This window comes from Acanthisitta chloris, unplaced genomic scaffold, assembly GCF_000695815.1.
Source record: "Acanthisitta chloris isolate BGI_N310 unplaced genomic scaffold, ASM69581v1 scaffold13145, whole genome shotgun sequence".
Lineage (NCBI taxonomy): Eukaryota > Metazoa > Chordata > Aves > Passeriformes > Acanthisittidae > Acanthisitta > Acanthisitta chloris.
Window position 1 is genome coordinate 34,196 of NW_008674403.1, and position 10,319 is coordinate 44,514.

General features: G+C 37.3%; 1 protein-coding gene across 10 annotated transcripts in view; it reads left to right on the forward strand.

Moving 5' to 3' along the window:
* RBFOX1 (RNA binding protein, fox-1 homolog (C. elegans) 1) overlaps positions 1-10,319 on the forward strand; it is a 124,603-nt gene that overhangs the window by 20,708 nt on the left and 93,576 nt on the right. For all 10 annotated transcript variants that reach the window (XM_009075333.1, XM_009075332.1, XM_009075331.1 and 7 more), the window contains exon 2: positions 9,910-10,053. In XM_009075333.1, the coding sequence (XP_009073581.1) occupies positions 9,910-10,053 (144 nt within the window). The remainder of the gene's footprint in view (positions 1-9,909; positions 10,054-10,319) is intronic.

Genomic DNA, 10,319 nt, shown 5'->3' on the forward strand with positions numbered 1-10,319 from the left:
GATGCCAAGATAGTACCGAACATAGTCAATAAGCAAAATAAATCCAGGTATTTTTTCATGGAATGGCAGTAAACTAAGTCTGAGGAATGACTACCCTGGTGTGTCCCTCAGGACAAAAAGAGCAATGTGATTTAGAAAGTGTCTGTTTATGACAGAGAACCCTCAGATTCTTCTGTGTTTCAGAGGGTTCAAGAATTGCCTCTTTGGGCAAAGTACCGAACATAGTCAATAAGCAAAATAAATCCAGGTATTTTTTCATGGAATGGCAGTAAACTAAGTCTGAGGAATGACTACCCTGGTGTGTCCCTCAGGACAAAAAGAGCAATGTGATTTAGAAAGTGTCTGTTTATGACAGAGAACCCTCAGATTCTTCTGTGTTTCAGAGGGTTCAAGAATTGCCTCTTTGGGCAAAGATATGCAAGTGAGCAAATGGAAAGACACAGCAGGGATCCAGCAATAGGTGAGGGGTCAAACAGTGAAAAACCTTTTATCACGCTGTCACGTTTTCTTTCTTTTCATGAGCTCGAGCTGGAGCAATCAGCCATTCTCTCTCAGCATGAGGCTCTGCTCTCACAAGTTCACTCAGCAGTTGGTTGTGTCAACACAATCCTTACAAAAAGGGACTTTACATGCATGACATAAATCTAGTTCAGGAGGGAATTCCAGAAACTGGTGTACATTGATTCAAGCTGAGGGTAAACAACTCTTCAGCCAAACCTGAATTCCCTCTAAAGACACTTCTTTCCTTTTTCTTTAATAGGAAGCAATGTCCTTTGAAGTTGTGTAGCATAGTATTCCATTAATGATTTTTCATTTGGACAAATATTGTTAAATGTCACAGCATGGTAGACATGTTACACGAGGTAGTCAGAGATGTTGAAAGTTATTTTTGTCCAAAAAGAGCCTATTGCCAGAACAAAAGTTTAATAAGCTTTATTGCAGCTTTGCAGCCTTTTCTAAGGTTGCCTTATGAGGGATAATGCTCCAAAGAACTTTTAAGCTAATTTGAACATCTGAGAAAAGAATCTCATTCTATTTTATGTCAGTGATGCTTGTGCATGAATGAATGACCACAGGTAAAAGTACAGTTGCCTTCAGTATATTGAGTTATGTTCTTGTGTGAATAATTTCTTCATAAATTAAATAATAACTGAGTTGGATAGGAGAACTTAAGGAGAATCAGTGGATTTCCAGAAACCAAGTATGCCAAGTTTTGCATCAGTCAGAAAGTCCTGTTCTCAGAGCACTGTGTCCTGATTTATTGCCAGTATACCATTGCCTTTCAAAGTGTAACTTAAAGTGTTTTAAGAACTATCATATCCATTAGGCATATTTACCTGTAAGCTTTTAAAAAAGATTTCTACATTTCTTCATCTACTTTACCCCTCTTCCTTAAAAAACTTTGTTGCCTACTGGTGCACGTTTTTAGATGGCAGATCTGTAATTTTTGACCTTTCAACTCTCTTGTTTTATGTAATTTATCTGTATAACTCCATAATCCCTGAAGCCTTTTTCTGGGGTTGGGCTAAGTGGCAGTTTCCAAACGGGTTTCAGATGCCCTGTGGCTGTGCTGCCATGGAAAGGAACAGGCCTGTCCTCCAGCTTTGTCTTATCCAGCATTGTCTGCATATTTATGTCCCTTTCTTCAGTGCTGACTCTGATCAGCTCACAGACTTATCTGATGAAGAGCAAGTTTCCAGTTGGATCAATGGCTCTGAACCAACACCCATTTGTGCAAGTGCTAGAGTGGAGGGTGGAAGGAACCAAGCCCTAGGGTGGCATGAAAGGCAGGACTTCATGTCAGGTGTGTTGTTGAGGCTTTAGGTGATCATGAAACCACACCATTACATGCCCTTTTGGCACACAGGGGGGGACACAAGCTCCATGGACAGAGAAATAACAGAGCTGAATCTATGATGTAAATGTGCTGAGTAGTTTGTGGGGAGAAATGACACGAGCAAGGCACTTTTTAGTGCTGAGGGTACTGATAGCTTTTAGTTCTTGTAATACTTTGATGGATTTATCAAACAAGCTGGTGCATTGTGAAGCTACAGCTCCCATTCAAATGATAAAAACCCCTTTAATCAACTCTAATCAAGATTTCTATATTTATTGTCATGGTATTTTTTGATATGTTTTCATTTGTTGCCTGTCTGGATTTTACATTATGCTTTGAAGCATTGAAACAAAGTTATTTTTGAACACTTTATTCCTGTTATTGAAGTCCTTTTAAGGAGCAACAAGAACTACATCAGAAATAACAGACTTTTGACTAACAGATGAAAGAGGAATAACAAATCAATTGGATATTTCTTTGTGTCTGTGTATCACTACTTCAGATTTCTCATTTGGATGAAATTAATGCTTTTGTCCTTTGACCAGTAAAATATTTCCTAATGTGTCTGCTTAAATTTTTTTTTAAGGATAAACCCAAGAAATTTCTTTTAAAATTATTTTTTGAAAATATGACAAAAATTCAGTTTTGTTATATGTAGAGTGAACTTCTAAAGATGTGTATAGTGTGTATGCATTTACTTCTTGGCTAGCAGGGCCAGGATTCAGCTAATTAGAGCAAGATTTGGTAATTGTTGGTGTTGTGTTATCCATGGATGGGATCAGTAGGCAGTCAGAAATATTTATTGAATCGATGCAACCAATAAATTATGCATTGAGGCAACCTACTATAATTCCTTCTCCCATTTCAAGTTACTGATACACTGATGTCAGTTGGATGTCCTTAACTGAACTTGGCAACTGCTTAGTTTCACAAAACTCTATTAAAACCTATAATGAATATTCATTTTGAAATCATATCTGCTCTTTATACCAGCAAAATTTGCCCAGGTTTTGAGACAACATGTTCAGGATTCAAAACATTAATGGTTTTTGGTGATTCTGCTCCAGATATGATTGATATGCTGTTCCCTGAGATCCTGCTGACTATTATAGAAGAAAAATGATGAGCCAGCAGTGGCAATGTAAAGCACTATATAAGGGCTACATTCCATATTGTTAAGGAAGATAGATTGGGGAAATAATTAATGTAGCCAAGTTATTAATAACTCTTTGGTTGCCCTGCAGTACCAGAAGCTTAAGAAACCTATCTTATTGCTCCTATCTGTCCTCAAAATTAATGATCTCTTATTTAGGCTGCTAGCTTTCCATGCATAAGCTATCACAATAATAGCACTGCTTTCTTGTAGCCTGTGGTATCAGCATCCAGAATGCATCCATCTAGAAATAAGAGAAATAATCACTACTGCTTCAAAGTCTTCAACCTGGAACAATACCCAGTCTGCTGAAGCCCCAGAGCATGTTCAATAGTGGAACGTTAGAAACTGCTGAAGCAGAGCACAAAATTATTCAGGTTCTTTTTCATTTGTCAGTAAATTGGATTATGGGATTCTACTGGGGTATGCTTGTGTGTGGCAGTATATCTAAAACAAATGTCCCAGTCAGAGTCAGCCACCTTATATTGTCTTCCTGGTAGTAAATTGTATTCATCTGACTGATCAAGGACCTCTAGCATAAGATATTCCAGAGGGGAGGTGGTGATCTCTTCACTCACAAAAGGTGTGCTGACACCTTGCAAGCCAAATGTGTGTGTCTCCCATTTCACCCTCAACTTTGAAAGATGGATTTTATTAATAAGAATAATAGGCATAATTGAAGAGCTAACATACTTTTGCCAGTAGGGAAATGGAAGGGAGGACTGTTCTTAGGCACTAATAGACTGGACAGTAGCCAGTGTGATAGCTCAGAGCTTTAGAGATGGGACAAGGTGGCCCCACAGAACAGGGACTTGGCTGCTCTTGGTGGTTCTTTGCAGAGCTGTCATAGAATGTGGTGACACAATGATTGCTTTGCTTAGTTTTCATTTGGTGCTTTGGATAGCAAAACGTTTCTATGGAGGATGTGAAACCAGGATCACTACACTTTTTGTAATCAGGGTTGTGAAGTTAATGGGAATGGTGAAATTGCTTTGTCAAGTGGGTATAATATCAGGGTGATGTTCTGACCCAGCTGAAATAAAAAAAGGAATTTTACCCTTAAAAACAAGAGGGTCAGGGTTTGCCCTGCAGGGTTTAAGTCTCAGTAACCAAGCATTTCTGGAGCGTGAAATATTCACAGTCACACTGGAAATTTAGCAGCCTAATCATAGAATGGGTTGGAAGGGACATTAAAGATGATCTAGTTCCAAATTATCAAATTCCATCATTATTATACTCTTACATTTCTTTCTTTCTGCATAATGGCAAGTCCCAATTCTGTGTGCTCTTTACACTAGACCAGAACAGGGAACAGTGCACATTCTCTTCAGGAGAGGATTCTTGAGGGGGTGAATGGATGTGGCAGGAGCTGCACGCCGTGCAGTATGAGGTGTTGGGAATATTTCTATCTTTAGAACTAATTTGAAAAATTAATCTCACCTTGTAATATCCTGAAAGCAATGAGACTTTACTATTGATCTTACACATGAGAAAAGGATAAGAGACACTGTTGACAAGCAAAGTCACTGATAGTTCTGGTAATGTTTATCACAGTTGTAAAGTAGCACAGCGATAGAATTTTTTCCTGTGTACACCTTTGTGTAAACGTTTAAGCACAAACAGATGTATCTGCAGAGATAACTCCTTTCCCTCTCTCTTGTTTTGCTTCTGGGGAGCACATTGCAGAGCTGGGATTTTTCAGAATATAAATTTATCAAAACCAGGATGATTAATTAATCAGCTGATCTGCTTAAGGAAACAGGGAAGCTACAAGCTCTTTGCTTTGTCAGGACTCTGTTAGTCAGATGTCTGGGAAACAGGATTTTTTAAAAGTCCCAAACTTGGTGTTACATTATTCTCTTTGCTCACTTTTTAATGGAAAGGTAACTTCTCAGAATCTAGATCCCTTTTAAATGGACCCTGTGTAATATTATCGAAGGGAAGTAGGAAGTTGTTTTACTATGCATGATTTTTGCAGTTTGTACACATTCAGCGTGGTTATATTTTTGCTCAGGACGAATATATATTTTTTTTTCTGCTGAACTTTTCTCGATTGCTTTTTTTATCGGGTTTACAAATCAAATCAAACAGGTATATTGCAGAGCTCTGATATTATTTTCTGCGCTTATAGCACAATGTATTGAATTATGCTTGCTCATGTACTGCTGCTGCTATTCTCTCCAGATTGAGAGAGAATGACTGTGGGGGCTGTAAATTCACTTGGCTTCCAGCACCACTGGTTAAATCAAGAGCCCTATTCAGGCTAGAGAAGAGACAGAGCAAGTGTTCATTACACAAATCAATTTGGTCAAAAGTACAGCACAGTGGGTACTCAACCATTGCTCACATAATATTGTCAACTTAATCAAATAATGCCTAGAAGACATTCACAAGCTCTTTCTCTCTGAGAAATAACTTGATTGGTGCAGCCGGAAAAAACAGGTGCTGTTTTGAGCATTTTTTTAAAATTTAATGAGTTTTTTTTTTCTCAATTTAAAATTCTGAAGAGCTTTGCCCTATGCTACTATGTATACATGAGACACTCAGCATAGCACTTAAGTTTACCATCGAGTGCATTTAACAAGATAATCTATTGCTTTTTTCCCCCTCCTCTTTCTTTTCTTGCTGTAAATATTTTACAGGTTATTCCTGCTAGAATTAGCCTGTTCTTCCTCTAGACTTGGCGTGGTTTGAAAAGATCTGTAACTGATTTGTATTTGTTTACAGATTATAGAAGAATGATCAGGACCTGGTAAAGCTTTTTCATGTTCTTCTAATACAACATATTTTCAGTTTGTCCAGGAAGAGATAAAAGGTTTAGTTCCATTTTAGGCATTCCTACTGTTTGTGTTCCGTTCACTCTGTAAAAGCTGAGATTGAGGACAGCATTCTTTTTGTACTAACGTGCAAACAGCTCTTCTGTGACAGCATTTCATTACAGTGAGAACAGGGTTTGAGGGGAAAGATTTTGTCTATAGCATTGTTTTGTAGAAAATGAAAGAGATTAGTCAGTGGGAAAGAATGGAGGGAAAGTGTAACACTTACAATTCCAGTGTGAGAAACATTACAGGGCCAACTGTCTTCAGTGATGGATGGAAGGGGATACAGAAAATTTGTATTAGCTGGGAAGGAGAATGGAATGGGTTTTTCTGCCCAAATGGTGTACACAAGGCCCTCTCTGATTTCAGGTTCACTGATCATTGTTTTATTGCATGTGGTGCCTTTGCCACAAGTGCTAAAGATGGGAGATGAGACTCCCGTGGCCACTCAGGAGAAACCTGGGGAATGGGTTTGCATTAGAGCTGGATGAAGGTTTTAGAATGTATTTTTGAGTGAAATATACTGCAAATTTGGATTAGAAAAGCATTACAAAAAGGCATGGTGGTGTGTGGAGACAGTGTTTTCTCCCAATAGAAAACTTTCATATTTATTTTATCCAGACAAACATTTTTAATAGTTTTCTTCACTTGCCTAATTTCTTTTAATTCTCAGGAAAAAGCTAGAAAACGAAACCAGAAAAATTACTTCAAGAATTTTGCTTCCAGTGTCAAGTCTTTCAGAACTTGATTGAAGTCTTAAAACCAATTGAAGTTTCTGTTTGAGTTAAGGAAACAAACATACAGGAAAGCATTTTGGTAAACACCAAGAATTTTTTTAGAAAACAATAGATTTTAACTCTCCTGATGATGATTTGGTTTTAAATTATACCACATATCTATACTGTATCTTATATGAAAAAAATCATTTTCTGAAATATTCTCTCTGATATGGTTTCAGTTTTAATTTCTGCTCACACCAAAAACCTTTAGTAACTCACTGAAGTAAAGGGAGTTTATCTCCATGTATTTCTCTGGAAGTGAGAATTTGGTCTTCTATTTCTGCATTCTGTATTTACAATTTTCATTATCAGTTTTAAGACTATCCTATATTAAGCTTCTTTAATATTTTATAATTGCAAATCTGTGGTGGGAGAGGAAGCAGGAAAGCAGCCTGATTGCATGCCAGACTGCAGGGATGTGGTAAGGATAATGCCATATACTAACTTCAATTAATTTTTAAAGAAATATCAAACACCAGTCTCCAGGTCCTCTAGCAGTGAAAATATTCTCTTGAAATGTATTATGTATGTGTAAGGTAAATTGCATTCTAGCCTTTTGAGTCCACAGAGCTCTGAAACTTGCCTGTCTGGGAATCTGCAAAATCCAGTCTGTCCTCTAACCTACGTGTGTTTTACCTCCTTGGTGTTACTGGGAAATTTGTGTCTAATCTTCACGTTCCAATTTCAATTTGCAGTTATCCTTCTCCTGATATCCTAGGCACACCCGTAGATTTCTGGATGCTAATATGCTTTGTAAAGAGGCTGTTCTATTGCCAAGCCTTTTAACAGGTTTGAAATGGTTTAGCTCTGTTAATTCTGCCACAGGGATCTTGCAGGTCATGTACAGTTTGGAATTGTTGTTGATAGTGTCTTTCCAAAGTTTCTCTTTTTCAGTGTTCACTGCCCAAACTCTGAGACATTCTCTGCTGAAAGTGTAAATTTGAAGCTTAGAATAAAAATGCTAAAAAACCCAAGGAAACAAAAAAAAAAAAAAGAAGTTAACAGGAGACAAGAAAATAACAGGACCTGGATTTACCCACTTGCCCCATAATTTGTAGCTCCTTCATTTTAATGTCATCTTCAGAAACCTCACTGGGCTTTGTTGACAATATATCTCTTCAGCCTTTTGGTAGAGAAGTTGCTCCCAGTGTTTTGGTATGCTAATGGTGCCCAGTTCAGCCCTCCTACTCCTCCTTTCTCATCATTTATATTAACACAATGAGCAGAAATTACTTTTTCCAATTTGCATTTATACAGGATGCTGATTATATAATTTCTTCCCGGGGCACCCTTTGTTCCTGAAGCTAAACAGCACCTTCAGAATTCTTTAATTCTCTTCAGATTAATCTAATTGACCTTAAATTCTTTTGGAGTGTTGCATTTCTAGAGTTTCCAGTCTCTCATCCCCCAGCTGCTCTCATATACCAAAGTTTCTTCATATTTCTCTCTTTTTATGGCCTGAAGGTAGAGAGTAATCTCTGTGGTGTCTATGATGGAACAGTTGCCTAGAAATCTGAATTTTGGAGGTGATTTCAGATATCATAGATTTGTGTGGAACATTTTTGTCTCATAACAGCTCTATCCCAAGTTTAGTATTTAAGTCACTAAAAATTTGTACAGTGAATGATTTATGTGGTGAGACTCTGCCTGTGAGTTCAGGGAGTAGCAAATGACATGTGGTGGCATTGACTCAGTTTTAGGTTTGCATTTGAACTGATCCCAGTTATTTGTTTGGATCACTTGAAAATCCTTTTACAGTGCATGCAGAAGTTTGTGTTTGTGTGAGTCTCATCATGTCTCATGAAATGTAGATGCTGCTGATGGACTGAAGCTGCTGCAGGAATGATGAGGAATTTTATTTGTAAAGTGTTCTAAGCACAGAAGTGGAGGCAATATAGATGTTTGTACTTCTAATTTGAGAACATTTGTATTTCCTGGGGAAGATGATGTTGAATTGAACTTGCTAGAATTCAATTTGTATGTAGTTATTGCTGATGTAAATGTTGTATTCTGTTTGAGTTCTTCTGCTTCTTCTTCAACAGGCTTATTGGTACTAAAACTGTGTGGTAAGGTTTATTTTATTTAACCTTTTTTATGTAGCTTAAACTGTTGTCTCTTAAATGAAATTTCATACTAGCAGGAAATGGGCAATTCCTTCTTTTTCCTTTTTTTAAACGAAAAAGGTCAGCAAGACAAACTGAAATGTAATATTAGAACACAAGAAAAATGAATACTTGGAAAAAGAATGGGGTAAGAAGGAAGAGGAAGGACAGGGAAAATAAAATAATGGTTGCAAGATTATTCTTGTAGTTTCATTCAGCTATTTTCTTTCCCCTTCTATTCTTCCAAATCCCTTCAACCCATGCAAGAGAATATGACTGTGCTGTTTTTACATACGTATGCAAAATCTTCTAGTGACTGTGTGCTGTGCAGGCAGTGATTAATTAGGCCCTGTAGGATATAATGAAAGAACACAGATGAGAAATTTAACATGCTGATGGACCAGCATTGGTTAGTTTTACTTTTTGGATGAAGGACATGATGGTTTTTTTCCTAATCTCTCAGGGGATTTATAATTTGTTTCTTAAATTGTATTACACAGCAACGTCCTTCAATTATAAAAGAGCATGTTAAACCCAGGGAGCAGTGTCCCTGTAAGAAGTCCCATGACATAATCTCATTTTGGTGGGAAAGAAAATCTGTAGAACTTTGTTTCTGGGTCTCGCTTTCCTGTCAGGCAACCTTCACCACTGATTAAACTTCTGTTCCCTCTCACAACTCAAGGCCTTTTCCATAATGGTCACCATTTATCTAGACAAAATGACCCTCTAGTGCCCATCAGCACTGCTTAGGAAATGGCAACTAGGACGTGATGTGTTACCTGCCTCCTGTGGAGAAGTCCCAGTGGCCTCTGAATGAAAGTACTAATCTGATTTGAAAGTGTATGGCTTCTGCAAGTAGGCTGTGCTTGGACATGGAGATTCACTTTCTTCCTTTGGCAAAATGTGGATGTGGTTAAAGGAGTTTGAACAGTCTTATGATATAGAGAGACAAATGTATTCATTATTTTAAAATAGCTAAGAAAATGAAGAAATAATAATCTCCTTGTTATTAAATAATAATCTACTTGTTATTATCCAGTTTATTCCAAATACTGAAAATGTCTGATTTTAATGTACTTACATTTCTGCGGTTCATCAGTACCTTTGGGCAGATTTAACTGCTTTTTAGTCAGGTTTTTTTTGAGATTTGAAGCCCACAAGCTCGTATTAAAAATGCCAGAAATACTTACAGTGTTCTTTATTTGCTTTGCCCTTTTAGCAGACAGATGATGCAGCACAGACCGATGGCCAGCAACAGACACAACCTTCTGAAAACACAGAAAACAAATCACAGCCAAAACGGCTTCACGTCTCAAATATACCATTCAGATTCCGGGATCCAGATCTTAGACAAATGTTTGGTGTAAGTGCTCATCATTTTTTTTTTTTTTTTAATATTTGCATTGCAATAGGTATTTTATATTACAGGCAGCTGAGAGAGCTGTATCTCTGATTTAGGCTGTTTAACCAGTTTCAGTAAAGATTCTCTTTTCATCTCTTTATAACCAAATATCTGATTTGCCATTCACAACTGGGAAAAGAAATTCTACCGATTCTACTGGATGTGATAGAGTTGGATGTTTTGTATTATATTCACAAAAAGCTGTGTTCACTGAAAATTTGAAATGC